The sequence below is a fragment of the Opisthocomus hoazin genome, chromosome 1 (genome assembly GCF_030867145.1).
Source record: "Opisthocomus hoazin isolate bOpiHoa1 chromosome 1, bOpiHoa1.hap1, whole genome shotgun sequence".
Classification (NCBI taxonomy): Eukaryota; Metazoa; Chordata; class Aves; order Opisthocomiformes; family Opisthocomidae; genus Opisthocomus; species Opisthocomus hoazin.
In genome coordinates, this window is record NC_134414.1 from 106,619,932 (window position 1) to 106,634,860 (window position 14,929).

The window sequence follows — 14,929 nt, forward strand, 5'->3', positions numbered from 1 at the left end:
ATAATACTGAGACTGACAAGATCCGATGACTTGATATTCCTCAAAAAGACAGAAAAGAAAGAAACAATTTCTGGACAAAAACCTGGAAGATCAGTTAGCACTTCTCAAACTGCAAGCAGCACAGGACAATGAGACTCTACTTTAGCAAGGACAGATGGGAACACTCAGTGCTTTGGAATAATTGTACTGACTAAATGAATTGGTTTAAGCAGTCAGCAGCCTGGTGGATCTTTTCAAAAGTTAGGGTGAGAAAAACTTTTAATAATGCAGTTGATTCAGAGTAGAAAATATGGCTATTCTCTAGGAAAGTTTATTCTAAAACAAAGCAATATTTAAAGTAATTTGAACATGCATTAAATGTTATGAAACAACTAATACTATACTGTAACAGACTCAGTTGAGGAAACTGCTTGAACTAAAAATGTTCCCTGGACAAATTTTTTGAAGTTGGCAGAAAAAATGTATCCACACAGAATACTGATTCTCAAAATTACTTTTTTAAAAAGAGATTACACCAACAGGGATTGTAGTTGCCTTTGGATTTTGAAGTGGTGTTTATGAGATGATATACTTGCTTTTTCTAGCTATTTAGATTTCCGCTTTTTCTCACAGCTACTAATTCTAATATCACCATTATAAACATGCATCCAAAGAGCTTCACAGTTTTTCAGTCAAAAAATATTAGTTACTACCAAAGCTAAAGTACACGTATAATCTCCACAGCTCACGTCCTTCTCTGTTTATTGGAATAGCCACAAGAGATACTTCGCAGGCATTTTCAGAACATCCTGTGTTCTCCCACCTTCATCTCCTCATTTTTCTTCCCTCTGCTATCTTTATTTCACTTTCTTTAACTCTGAGAAGTGTTTGAGCTGCAACTGGTTCTGAAGAAAGAGTTCTGTTTCTTGCAAGTCTCGTCCAGGGCCCAGTGAAATTGATTAGGAGTTTTTCTACTGGACTTTCGCAAGATTTGTGTCAGGTGCTACCAATGAGTTTGTGTAATACATTTACACACAAAGGTATGGAAGCTTGCACTCTGCAATAAATTCAGGCTATTTGCCCTTGTGCCTATCCCAAGAAGGCAAAAGATTAGAAATGTCCTTCTAAGAAAAAAAAACAATAAAAAATCCCTTATGCTTCTTGTGCAGAACAGTAGTAAACTGAGTTTTATGAGTTCTATCACAACCATATAAAACGCTTTACTGAAAAGACCACTGAGCTGGAAAAACTCAGGAAAAACTACCCTGAATTCCATGTGAACACTCATAAATCTGCCCCCCTTTTCTTTTTTTCCTAAAGCACATTTACCATAAAACTCATGTTCCACATCAGATTTCCTCTCTATTTCATAGCAAGTCTCAATATCTTACACAATCTAAAACATATAGACTTGAATTCTAAACTTTATTTCAGATGTATAATATTACCACACAGGCAATAGGTTTGGATTTCAAGCTCTGTATATATCTGCAGTTTGCAATATCATATTATTTATTACCCTTCTTACAGGTAATGAGGAGTAAAATACAATGAACAAGAGAAGATACAAAGACAGTCACAATGTGGCTGAAAGTAAAGGAAACTTGAATAGGTAATTGAAAAGGTAATTTGTCAGAGAACATAGTCAAAGCTTCAAATAGCCCTGAAGAACAATGACATTGTATACACGGCAAGATACCGGTGTTAGATTCCAAATCTAGCATCTGTATTTAGCAGTTAGACAGAATAAATCACTCGTACCTGAGATAAACCAAGATGTACAGATGCTGTTTCTGAGATGTACATTATTTTGCCATCTGATGCTACCACGAAAACAAAGCCATCCAAAGTCTGAAAAAGAGAAATACGTCGGGTAAAAAGCAAGCTCTCTGTTTAAACCATTTACAGTGCCAAATTTTTTTAAGCCTTTTGGAGGAAGATTGCTGTCCAACTTCAACAGCAGCAAATGGCAGCAATATTTAAGGAAGAGAAACCTTGATCCGATGCTGTTCCTACGAACGCTCGGACACACGCACACATTGTGAAATCCAATTCATTCCCCCTGCAGATGCTAGCTTTACTGCTTCACTTTAAGTTAACATTCTCCTGTTGATTCCGGTTATTTTAGTACTTAGTACAAATCCTGAGCTATGTGGTACTTAGGGGAAAGTCTAGTACTACGCGAGCCGTTTTTTATGGCATAATTGGCAGACACAGCTTACTGCTATTTGCAATATATTTAATGATACCGTAAGCAACGCTTTAAATTTCTTTGACTATATTTTTAATAATGTCTCTCTGAACAGGGGACTGTCTGCTATATAACTATGCGAACTTAGGAGAAGAAGGTAAAATAAATCAACATTCAAAACTTTATCACTCAGAGATATTTGTGTTCCTTAAGCTGTCGCCCTACAGTTTGTGAATTTTGACTAACAGTAATATGTAATGCAGACTTGAGGTCCAATCCTACAAATTCTTATTAATAGGATATTGACTGGAAGGTGGATATTCTTCGTGTGAGCAAAAACCAAAGTTTAATTTAGTCATATACCATTTGTATGAGATAAAATAATATGATGCAAATAGTACAAGTTAGCCAAAACTGACCGCGATTTGGACATACAAACTATCATTTTGGGGGTGCCTTGATTCTTCGGTGCCCAGTTTAAGGCATTTTTTCAAAAGTATCTGATATTCTCGATCAAAAAGTATCCATTATCTCTAACCAGTTTAGGAAGTCTTGATCAACACATACGTATGAACATCACTGGAAAATATATGTGGAATAGAAAAAAAATTTTGACGGTACACAAATAAAACAAACACCTGTTTTAATTCATCTTTTAAGTTGCTGAACCAGGAGAGAAGCAATAAAACGCTGTATGCTTCATGTTCTTATAGTGCTGCCCCAATAAGAAAATATTCCTTATTATTCTCTGGCCTACTAAGGGTTCTGCAGCATGTAATTGAAACCAGATTACGCTTTGCCGTTACTTTTTTTTTTCTTTTTGGGAACATAAATTAAATTTTGTAGAAGTATAAAAATGGGAAATAAACGATTGCATCCTTAACCATAACTTTGCGTTTAAACACTGTCATCTTGCGATTGCTCTGCCCAGTATCGTAACTAAAACTGTGGCAATGCTTCCATTGCTACATTACGTGGTGCAGGGGGTCTCCGACTTTCCTGCACGGAAAAGCGAGTTCAAGCTGAAACTTTACAAGTCAGGTTTCAGTCTGAGCACTCTTCAAAAAAAAAGTTTAAGGTAGATGTGGGTTTATTAAAATGTGAAGCATTCATAATTCAGAAAGAACTGAGCTGTAAAATGAGTATTACAGGTACTTTGCGTATAACGTTACCTAAGTTCGTTTAACGCCAGGCAAAACGTGAAACGGCTAACGGGGAGGAGGAGCAAGCGGTTTGTGCGGTAGAACTAGATCTGCGTTTTCTACGCGGGTAGTGGTTCTGAAACAGCCGACAGGGCTTCAAGCGGGATTTTCAAGGCTGGAAATACCTCGGCAATTTCGAGCTTTACCGATTTCGCTTCGAGCCGCCCCGGCGAAGGCGCGGTCTCCTCCCGCGGCGGGGGAACGGGCGGCACCGGCAGCACAGACGCAGCCGCGCACGCCATTCCCCGCAGCGCCGGGCGGCCTCGCACCGCTCCCCCGCAGCGCCGGGCGGGGAGGAAGGCGGGCGGGCCCGGCCGGGGACCGGGAGCGCGGGGCTCTGTGGAGGCTTTTACCCCCAACCCGAGCGAACAGCTAAAACAGTTCCAGCGCTGTGACCGGGAATTAACCTCCCACAATAAAAAAAGGCCGTTAAGTGATTACAGTTTACTAGGTCTTTAAAAACGGAGGGGGGGGGGCGAAACCCTTGCTGTATTAAGTTCACATATTAAAAAAAAAAAAATTAAAAAAAAGCTAAGCGTAATTTATTCCCCCCCCAACCCTGCTCCGGCTGGCACACCCGCCCCAGCTACGGCTCCCTGCCCTCCCCTACGCGGGGGGAGTTCGGAGGAATTCCGCGGCGGATCAACGCGACCGCGAACAGCGGCGTCTTCAGCTGCGGGACCGAGCCCAGACGCTCGCCCCCCGCCCCCGTACCGCTCCCCCCTCCCCAGCCACCGGCGGAGAACGGCGACCCCCGATCCCGGGCTCCGCACCCCCCACCCGAAGGCGCACCCCGGTGCCGCTCCCCGGGGGCTGCCCACGGGACGGTCCCCGCAGCTCCGGGCCGCCTGGTCATCGCCTTTACGGCCGGGAGACGCTGGAGTGCATGGAGGGGCGAAAAAGAAGTGGCTGGCGTCTCGGTTTTTTTCTCCCCTCCCGGCTGGTGTGAAGCTGGCGAGTGGGAGGAAGGCTTCACCCAAGCTCCTCTGGCGGTGCGGGGCAGAGGAGGAGGAGGAGGAGGAGGAGGAGGAGAGGCAGGAGGCTCCTCAAACCGCACCCCCGGGCTTCCGAGGCGCGGCGCGTACGAGAGGGGGGTGAAGGCGTCCGCTACCTGCAGCAGGTGGGATCCGAGCTCCTTGGCCACGCTGTCCAAGGGCCCTATCCTGCTCGGCTGTCCCCAGGCGTCGCCCAGACCTGCAAGGGAACCAAGCAGCCGGTTAGAGCGGGAAGTCGGGGCCGGGCCCGCCCTGCCTCCCCGGCGGGACAGGGGCTGCCCGCCCCGCCCGCAACACGCCCGCTCTCCCCGCTGCTCCCCCGGGGAGCGGGCCGGGCCGCGACGTGGGGGCTCGGGAGGGCCGAGTACCTTCTACACACACACGCGTGGGAAGGGAATTGCTCTTTTCCTCGGAAGTCCCGGCCAGGGCACCCCCGACGGCCTCTTCACCTGCACACGGACAGGACCGAGCCACAGCTTCGGGGCCAGCCCGGCCCCGGCCGACCCCCGGCCCCGCTAGCCCGACAGCCCCGACCCGGCCCCAGCGCTGCCCGGGGGGCTGGGGGCTGCCCGTGCGCCCGGCACCCTCTCGGTGACAGCCGGAGGTTATCGACGGAGCTGTGCTGCTGGGGGGGCTTGGGGCGGGGGGCTGGCCTGGGGCCGGGTGGTTTGCTTGTCTTTCATTTCCTCCACGCGAAGGAGAAGGCTTGTAGCGGCTCCCCGGTGGAGCTGAGCCCACCGCCCGTGACAGCCCGGGAGCTGGAGGCTCTCGTCGGCACCCGACGGCGGGCTCTGCAGCGTGCTGCTGCCCACAGGAGTGCACGGGAGAGGGGCCAGAGGGAGGGACAGCACCGCTTCCGAGGGGCCACGGAGCCCCAAGGTTGTTCCTTCCCTGCGGCCGAGAAGGGGTTGTCCCCTCTCACCGACCAGCCGCTCGCAAAGAAACCTCCCGCCGCCAGCTTGCGGGGGCAAAGGCGGCTGCGGCGGGACCCCCGCCTGGCCCCGTTACGGGAAGAAGAAGCTGGCACCAGGGTGGAAAGCTCTGCCCTAAGCTCCGACTTTGGAGCGTGTTTCTGAGCGCCCCGCCCGAAGCCCCCCCCCACCTGCGTACCCTGTGGCCGGGTGTCAGCAGGTAGCCCTGGGCTGGTGATACGCGTAAATGAAAATCACTGGAAGCGGTGGGAGCCTTCCTGCCCGCCTCGGGGAGTCCCTTGGGCTGGACGGGATCTGCCGCCGGAGGAACGGCGGGCGGCGGAGAGGACGCGGGGCGAAGGGCGGCTGCCCGCCGTGCCTGCCCCCCGAGTTCCACCTCCTCCTCCCGGTGCCCCGGTGTCGGCGGAGCCCGGGCAAGCACAAAGCAGCCTGCGGCTCCCGGCGCCAGGCAGGGGACCCTGGGGGACCCCGGCCGGCCCCCTCGCCTGCTTCCCGCCGTCGCAAGGCAGTGGCATCATCTGAGGTCAGAAGCGAGCGCACCGGGAAATTTGCTTCGAAAAGCCGAACGAAAAGTCGCGCTTTTCTGACCTCCGTTTCCCAGTTCGCAGGTTGGAGAAGGCTCCTAAACTTCCAGGGACCCGTCAAAACGTTCTTTCTGCTGAAACGCTGCTTCCCCCGGGGCGGAAAGTTTGGGGTTGGCAGAGCCATCCCCGCCGTCTCTTTCTCGAGGCGGTAACAAACGCAAACGACGGGGTCGGTCCCGGTGCTGCGCGGCTTGCCCTTGTTCGATTTGCTAAGTGCCAATCTCCAAACGTCGGATTGTAACCCTGCAAAGGGGGTTACGCAGTGTAAAGACCGTCGCGAAACGAGCCCTGACTGTCCGGAGGACGAAGCAGATTTACTCTTGAGCCACTCACGAAGCAGCTCTTCGAGAACGAACCGTGCCTCTGCCGCACCCGTGCGTGGCAATCTGCTCCGTCCTGCCCATCGCGGCTGGACAGGTACGCCTTCACAGCATCCCCCCAGATCCTCCGCTATTTTTGAGGTTCTTTTCTTACGCAGACTAAAAAAAGGCAAAAAAAAAAAAAGCACTTCCTCAGACTTGTTCCCTTTGAAATTGTAAATTGGAGGAGTTGCAATTGCGAGCTCGCATCAAACGTGAACGCATTTGGTGGATCAGCCTTGGCATTCGTCTGAGCTTATTTTAAAGCCCACGATTTTATCATTTAATCCACCAGCAGATCGTTTTAAAGGTGGAAACGAAACGAATGAAACCGTAGGTTCAGATAAAGGACTGTCGCCCATTAAGTCGCCTTCCGAAGAGATTTGCGAACGCGCAGCGCACGTCCTGGTAAACATATGGATGCAATAGACCCAGCCGAGCCGCTCCTGCCCAGACAGTAAATAACGCACATTTCCACTCACTGGGCTGGAGAGAGGCCAAAAGAGCCGCCGGTACAAAGCGAGCTCTTCCCACGGCGCCCAAACGCGGTGGGAGTTTGCGGGGGGTGGGGAGGTTGTCCCCGGCGGGGAGGGGGTCTCGGCGGGGAAGGCTGTGGCGGCCGGTGCGGTGCCGGACGGGTCGTTTCGAAGCAAATGTTTGAAAATGTCCCGTCGCGGCACGAATTCCCTGCGTCGCCGGCCCCAGACAGCGATTTCCCTGCCAGAGATCCAGCGAGCAGCCGGCGCATCCTTCCCGCAAAGGCTGGGGACATCTGGGGGGGGGGGGGGGGGGGGGGGGCCGACGCCCTTCGCCGTGCTGGAGGGCAGGGGGTCGCCTACAGCCGGCAGTTTGGGGCGCTGCCGCTACCGGAGAGCCCGGAGAGTCGGAGCCGAGCCCGGCGGGCGGGAGCTGGCACGGCGAAGCGGTGCCTGCGGGGAGGGCGGCTCGCCGGCCCCGGGGGCAACCTTCTCTTTCCCGTGAGCAAACACGGATGCAACGAGCCCTTCTCCTTGCATGACCTCCGTTTGCTGGGGGCTGTAACGGCCGCTGGTCCCGTCCCCAGCGGGGAGCGGGTTGGGAGGGCAGGGCAGGGGCACCTGGCAGGCAAGGCGGAGGGCAAAAGAACGGCCCAAATCGCGGTGGTGCCCGCCAACACCTCCCCGGGAGGTGGGCGGGAGGTTCGGCTCCGACAACGGCGTCTCGGGGAGGGAGAGAGGGTTTTGCACGGCCCCCTCGAAGCACGTGCCGTTCTACCGCCGAGAGGCTGGGGGTTCTCGTACGAACGCGTCCCCCTCGCCGCGGCAAACCCGGGCACAGCTTCTCCCGCACCACCGTGTTTTAACGTCTCTGGCTGTTTTTCAAAGTGTCTCAGCTTTGTACCGTTTCCCAGTTTCCATGGAGGGAAGTGAGTTAAACTGTAATAAGATCTAGAAATATTTGGGAGCAACTCCCACCTTCGCTCTCGGAATAGATAAATTCGTACACACACACGCATTCGAAAGCCCGGTAGCTTTTCTACTTGGGATTCTGCTAAAAGAATTACTTAGCGATGCATTATGTGAAGTATCGAATTGCCCTGTAACTTGGAGTATTTCCTTTGTGTCTACAGCATTGTTCCCCGGCTCCCCCGGAGAGCCCGGGCCCCCTCGTCCCCCCCTCCCCGTTATTCAACAGCCATCCTCCACAAGCAACCTGGGTCAACTGCAAGCGCCGGGATTTTCAGCGCCTCCTCTCCCGGAGGATTTTTCCCCAGCGCCGTTTTGCCCCCTTCGGCCGGGAGAGCAGCGGGGAAATTACCGGGCGGGGGGACACGGCGAGCAGCCGTGGGACGGGGCGGGGGCGGCCCCTGCCCCCCGCCTAGCTTTGGCTCCCTCGTTCGGGCCAGGCCCGGGGCTGGATGGGGAGGGGGCGACCTGTCAGCCCGTGAGATGGGGGGCACAGCGGGGCTCTGGGCGAGGGGCAGAGCCGTCGCCTTGCCCTAAGCCCCGTCTGCGGCGGGCGGCGAGGTATCTCAGCCCCGACGGCACAGAGGGTCGCACCGCTTGACAGGGGGGGTCCGAGGGGCCGGGGCCGGTCTGGAGCCGACGGGGAGAACTTCTGCTCGGGGTGGGGGGGCTCGCACGCCGGGGTCGCTTCGGGAAGGAGCAGGGCCGCGTTAGCTCGGCGTCGGCGGGGAGGTGCCGGCCCGCCCGGCTTCGGCGTCACCGGCTGGAAGGGCGGCCGAGGGCTGGGCGGCGGGAGCGACGGACGCAGAGATCACGGCTTCAGTTTTAAAAAGGAAAAAGGAAAAAAAAAAAAGAAAAATAAAAAAGGAAAAAGGAAAAAAGGCCAAGTCCCAGAGAAAAACTAAACAACAACAACAAAAAAAAACAACACAAAACCAAAAAAACACCACAGCAACAAAACCGCCCTCCAGGACAGCCAGACAAACCCAAACCCGGCTCTTCCGGCGAGCCAGGAGCACCAGGTCGTGCCAGCAGGCCCAAAAGCGGGCGCAGGGCGACCAGCGAGGCCCCGGGCAGAGCCACAGCGACCACGGCGGTGCCCCTCTCCCTGCCTCCCTCCGTTCCCGCCGGGCGGGAGAGGCCGGAGCGGCCCCGCCGCCTCCGGTCCCCGGAGCGAGGGGCTGCCGGCTCCCGCCTCCCAGCTCCGGGCGAGCCGAAACGGCACTTTTGTTTTAGTAAGACCTTTAATGCCGCTATTAGCGGTTATTACAATAGAGGCACGGTTTCGCAGGGGGGATTACTCGCGCCGCCGGCTGGGGCTTTATTTATTTATTTAATTCATTAATGAGTCTCTTCCGAGTGCGTGCGAAAATCAGGTGCAATAGCTGCAGTTCGCCGCCTTGATTTTCTTAATATATACATTCACTGCCAGGTTTAAATAGGGACCGAAAACCCTGTGTGCTCCTACTAATTTCTGTTGTCTGCGTTTCGGAATAAGGAACAGGTCTAAGATCTCTGGCTGAGTCACTGTATTCAGATTAATTTGTGGAGCGCACATTAGCTCTCGGTTCACTTCTAATTGGCTCGTTCCCATCGGGTTTAAACATCCATAAACATGCAGTTTTACAGTCGGTTTTGGAAACTGCGTCGGGGATTGGGAGGGTTATGGTTTAACCGGTCTGCTATAACCAGGGGGCAGAGAATCGCCGTTTTTAAATGCTATTACTCTTCGTGTCTCTTCTTTCATTTGCTTATTTTTAGGGAAAAAAAAAAATACTGACAGTCAAGACAGAAAAAGTCCCGTCGTGTATTTTTGTTCTACAGTAATAAATGCCTTGGCAAAAAATCAAAACACGAGAGAAGACGATCTCACAGAGCGGGAGCGCGGGGAGGCTGCAGGCTGCTGTCTCCCGGACTTTTAATTCATGAATCGGAAGGTCAGAGCGAAACCGCACGGCAAAATCTGCGATATCGGAGCACGTAATGGTGCCTTCCAGGGGAGAAAGGAGCTGGAGCATAAATCTCCTTTCACTCTCCCTTCTTCGAGCCCGATCGGGCGCCTCCGCGGGGGGGGAGGATCCGTGAGTCCCGTCCAAACCGTGCATCTTCGGGAAATGAGAGGGGGGGACACCTGTCTGAACCCCCTCACAAGCCCTGACGAAGCGCTGGGACCAGACACCTCCGTGAGGGTCTCAAACTTTGCCTAAACTATGTGTCGACTCTCTCTGGAAATAAAGTGGGGGGGTGGGGGAATGGGGGGATCCATCCACCGTCATCCACCAGAGTTTTTAAAACCACGGGCCTCTCTCTCCCTCTCTTCCCCTCCAGTCTAGACAGAGCTGGAAGCCGATTTTATAGCGGGACAGTGTCTGGTCTCGCCGGCTGCAGCTACCCCGGGCCTAGCAAGCGTGCCGGCGGCTCCTCGGGCCTGCCCCCGCCGCCACCGCGGCCTCGCAGCAGTCCCCTCCACTGAGCCCGCCGGGGTGATGCCCCGGAGCCGGCCGGGGTGATGCCCGGGGGGGCTGGACCCGCGGGGGCTGCAGCCGCTCAGGGGGGGACTCCCGAGGGAGCCCGGGCGGGGGGGGACTCCCGCTGCCCCGAGAGCAGGAGCCGGCGGGTAGCGAGGGGGCTCCAGGACCCCCCACCCATCGGGTCCAGCTTGCTGGAAGGGGGGGCTGTTTTCCCCAGAATTTAAGATGCCGTGCCGGGCAGCCCTCTCGGGCAGTTGGGCTTCCCCCACTCCCCTCCCAGTAAAGCCAACTGGAAACCATCAGCCGGGTGTGGGGGTGGGGAGTGAGGGGGGAACCCCTCGCCTCCTTGCGCAGACAAATCCCGAGGGAATAGGGAAGAGAGGGGCAAAGCGGGACCGTGTGCCGTCGGGCAGCCCCCAGCCCGCTACCGACCCCCACCCTGCTGCCGCCGGCGGGGGAGCGGGCGCTGCCCGCGGCCTCTTCTCTCCCGCTGCCCCCCACTCCCTCCGCCCTCCCGGGCACCACAGGCACGACTCAGGGACCGGAGGCAGTTACTCCCCCGTCCTGGATGCAAAGCTTTGGTTTTAAACGTATTTCCACCCGTACTTAAGACGATGAAAGATCAGGAATTCGCCGTATGCGTTTAAACGTTGCTCTTAATAAGCAGAGTGTGCAGAAGCGCACGCCCGGCCTGTTTAAGGAAGACGGACACATAAAACACACCCGAGCTGTGGGTATAAACCCGCTCTCGGGGTCGCCTTGTCGCTCTTGTGGAGCGGTGGGGGCTGGAAAAGCAGGGACACGCTCGGCAGCACCTCGAAAAGCGCCGCTTTTCTTTCCCCCTAAATCAAAGCCGTTCGGGGGCACGTTCCCCCGGCAAGGGCCGGCGAGCGGCCCCTCCCCCCCCCCCCCCCCCCAAATTACGACGCGCTATTTCTCGTCTGGAAATTTCCCGGTGGGGGGGGGATAATGGCTGGAAATTGCCGGGAAGCAGGGTCTGGCTCGGCCGGCTCGGCGCGCTGCGGGGGCACACGCCGGAGGAGCCCCGGCTTCTGGCGCTCGCTCTCCAAATCGCTGAATTGGATGGCCGTAACGGTAAGCTGTTCTCCACTCGGGAGTCGGGGGTTTTCCCGCCCTCCTGCTCCCCCCCCCCCCCCTATTTTATTTTGTTTTTAATTTGCAGGCTATTAATAAAGCTGCTTACAAACCGCGACGGAGAGCAGACCTTCCACTCCGGAATTTGCTTATTCCTTCACGACCCCCCCCCCCCCCCGACGCCCGCACAAACAAATGACAGAAGTGGGGAGCCGGGCTTGACTTCGCCCCCCGCAGACCCTAACCAGCGTTTCATTTCACGCCTCCCCAGCAGCACGGGAAGGACGGGCGGCCCACGGCTCCCCACGGGTGCCGGCCGGCCACCCCCCCCCGCCCTAAGCGGCCCCAGCCGTGCGCCCTTTCGGCGCTGGGGTGGCCGGGGTGGGGTGCTTTTTTTACCAGACCACGGGGAAAGAAGAATTGGAGAGCGGTGTCTCCCTCGTCCTCTCCCTGTTTTCGAGGGGAGCTGCAGGAGCCACCGGCGCTCGCCGCCCCGCACGGCCCCGGCCGGGGGCCGAGCGGGGTCCCGGCCCCGCTCGGGGACAGGGGGGGCTGGGACTGGCGCTCCCCGCTCTCCCCGGCCCCAGGAGCAGGCGGAGGGCCTCGCCGCCGCGCCTTATTTCCCAGCCTGCTTCCCTACCTCCAGAGAACTCCAACCAAAACAAAATCATAATAACACCCACACCGTTTCCACACACATCCTCTCCCCCCCCCCAGGCCGTGCCGAGGGGCCTCCCCCGGGGGCCGAGGCTGCTGCCTCCCGGGGCCGCGGACACCGGGCACGGCAGAGCCAAGAGGAGCCCGCTTTTTCGGGGACGGTGCCCCCAAGCAGACGGAGCTGAACCGGCGGCAAAGGAGGAGGTGGGGGAAGGGGGGGGATGGGGATTCACCGGCCGGCTCTGCCTCCCCGCCGCAGGGGTCTCCGCGCAGCCCCGGGCGATGGTCCCGGGGGGCTCGCCTCGCCTCCCCACGCGTGGCCGCGGCGAGCTGTACTCGGGTCAAGGCCTCGCAGGACCGGAGCTGCTGCTTGCAGCCCCCCCCCCCCCCCCCCCCCCCATCCACCGCACGCCATCCCTGCGGCAAGCCCTGGATTTCGGGCAGCCTCCCCTTCCCAGGCAAGCGGGCTCCTTCCCTCCCCGGGCGGCTTTTTGCCTCGCTGGGCCCCTCGTTTGCCACGGCCCCCTGCAAGCACCCCCCCTTCCTCCCGGGACGTGGAAGCGATGCGGGCTCGTCTCGGGGTACGTGCCCCCCCTTCCCTCCCCCCCATCCTCCCCCCGACCCAGCCGCGGTGCTGCCCCGTCCCTCCGGTGCGGGCCGGGCCGGGGGGAGGCGGACGGCCCCCCACCCCGGGGAGCTCCGGGGCAGTGGTTACCTTCGGGGAAGACGGCTCGCATTTTCAGGTAGCTGGTGGTGAGGCGGATGATGGACGCCTTGTCCAGCTGGGAGGTGATGGCCGAAGGCAGGGGCAGGAGTTTGGCCAGTTCGTAGAATTCTCCATTTTCTTTTTCCCGTCTAGTCTTTGCCGCGTTCTTGGATTTTTCCTTCATCGCGACTACTGCAAGGCGAAGATGACACTGGCATATTAGACCCGATTCTTCCGAGTTGCAGAGGGCATGGATTTCGCCTTCAGAGTTAGTATTTTTCGTTTAAGGAAGGGAAGGAGGGAATTCACCCAAATCAAATCAAATGATTAAAAAAAAATGGGGGGGGGGGGGGAGAAAAAAAGGGGAAAAGGGGAGGGAAAAAAAAGCCAAACCAACCAAACAAAAACAACACCAAGAGAAATGGTGCGAGGAGGGGGGAGGCGATCTCTGAGCCACCACCACGACTGGCAAGCCGCTCGGGAGAAGGCAGCTCTGCTCTGACCCTGCGATATCTCGCGCTTCGAAACCGGGAGTGAGAGACCCACGCGAACCGCGGTCCTCTGCCTGCGGCTGGGAGCCGAGCTTCGCCTCCGCCCGGGAGCAAAGCGCTGCCTTCCCTTCACGGAAGGACTTGCTTCTACTCCATCCTTCCCCGTCCAAAAACAACGGTGAAAAAATATTAAAGATAGAGCGTCCACGCAAGAAGCCATCGGGCTAAGCGGGCTGGACAGTTTGTGGACGCTTTGCCTCCAACAAAAAAAAGAAAAAAGAAAGAAAGAAAAGGGAAGACGGCGCCTCTCGTTTAGCGAAGTGCAGAACGATCTGGTCCCGGAGCCCGAGGTGCCGAGGAGACGACGAGGCGGCCTCCCCCCGACCCCCCCCGCACTAAACGAAAGTCAGCGCCGGTGCGGAGGCAGCAGCCGGCCGGAGCGCTCCGACATCGCGGGCTCGCCTCTCCTTCAGGCTCTTCCCTCCGGGCCGGCTGTCGGCGGGCGGCGGCTGGTCCTGCGGCAGAATGGCGCTTCGCCCCCGGCCCCGAGGGGCTGCTTCAGCGCCGGGGAGCAGGGGGCGCCGGGGCCGGGCTGGGGCGGCGGCGGGGCTGCGGGCGGCGGGGGCTGCGGGCACCGGGGCTGCTCCCGCCGCTCCGGCCGCTGCGCCCAGCTCCAAATGTGGTTCTCATGCGGAGTCAAATTAAAGGATCCGTTTTCCTCGGGACCGGTGCCACTTCAGCGTTGTCTCTTTCCAAACAAGTCCGAGCGCTGGCAAAGGCGCGGGGCTGATTTTGTTGGATTTGTTTTATCGGTTGGTTTCTTTTTTATTTTTTTCCTCCTTTTCAAGAAAAAGGTTTTTCAAGATCAGGAATTGTTTCCTTTTATTATTATAATTATCATTATTTGTCACGTATTTAAAGAGCAAAGCGGTGGCTCTTTGGCATAGACTTGCCTTTCAAAGGCGGAGGGAGGGTTTGCTGCATTCACCTCCCGCAAGGAGCAGCGATCCTCACCGTACGGCAGGGATCGAAGGTAAAATTCCCCTTCTCTCGGAAATCCTAGCCGCCACGCTTCTCGCACCGATATCGCCGCTTTTTTTTTTCCTTTCCCTTTCTCTTTTTTTTCTCTCTCTCCTTTTTTTTTTTTTTTTTTTTTTTTTTCCCAGGGGCAGAAGGAGCTCTGAAGTGGACCCCTCGGTTAATTCTTTAGCAAAGGCTGCAGAAAGCCAGGAGAGCCTCAAGAGGGGAGGGGATAACGTATCCGTGACGTCTCCTCCCGCGCAGCGCCCTCCGAGGGACCCAAATACAGCGGAGCCAGAAAAGAGCCACAATTAGCACTTGCGACGGGACGGGGCGGGGGGAGCCGGGGGCGGGGGCCGTTTGCTGTGGCAGCCCGAGCCCGCTTCCCCCCCTCCAGCTCCCTGCGCGGCCGCGGGGCGCCGGCGGAGACCCGCGCCCGCCGTGCCCCGCACCCGGCCGCCGCTCGCCTACGCGCTCGGCGCTCCGGCCGTGACCCCGCGGGGCTGGGGGGCTCCCTCCTACCCCCGGCGGGAGCTGGGGCGCGGACACGCGTGGGGCAGACCCGCTGCACCGCCATGTATTTACCCCAGCGCTTTCCCCTGTTCTTTTTTGCACTGGATAAAAGCGAGGAAATGTACCCGCGTAGACATCCATATGCGTCTGTGTATGGTATATACACGTGCAGACATATATGCATCTCACATTTATGCTATATGCACACATTATATACGTTTTGCATATACCCTGCCGTGCCGGCAGCCGCTGCTCGCCAACCCCAGACGTGAATCTCGGCGGGCCGCAG

The 14,929-nt window shown here is 56.8% G+C and overlaps 1 protein-coding gene across 1 annotated transcript in view; it reads right to left on the reverse strand.

The window, feature by feature from the left end:
- The window catches only part of SIM2 (SIM bHLH transcription factor 2), a 63,068-nt gene extending 48,718 nt beyond the window's left edge, over positions 1–14,350 (reverse strand). Inside the window, exons 1-3 of the mRNA XM_075432181.1 lie at positions 12,626–14,350; positions 4,484–4,566; positions 1,741–1,830 (exon numbers count right to left, since the gene is read on the reverse strand). Of these exons, the coding sequence (XP_075288296.1) occupies positions 1,741–1,830; positions 4,484–4,566; positions 12,626–12,800 (348 nt within the window). The 5' untranslated portion in view covers positions 12,801–14,350. The remainder of the gene's footprint in view (positions 1–1,740; positions 1,831–4,483; positions 4,567–12,625) is intronic.
- Between the last annotated feature and the right edge of the window lie 579 nt (positions 14,351–14,929).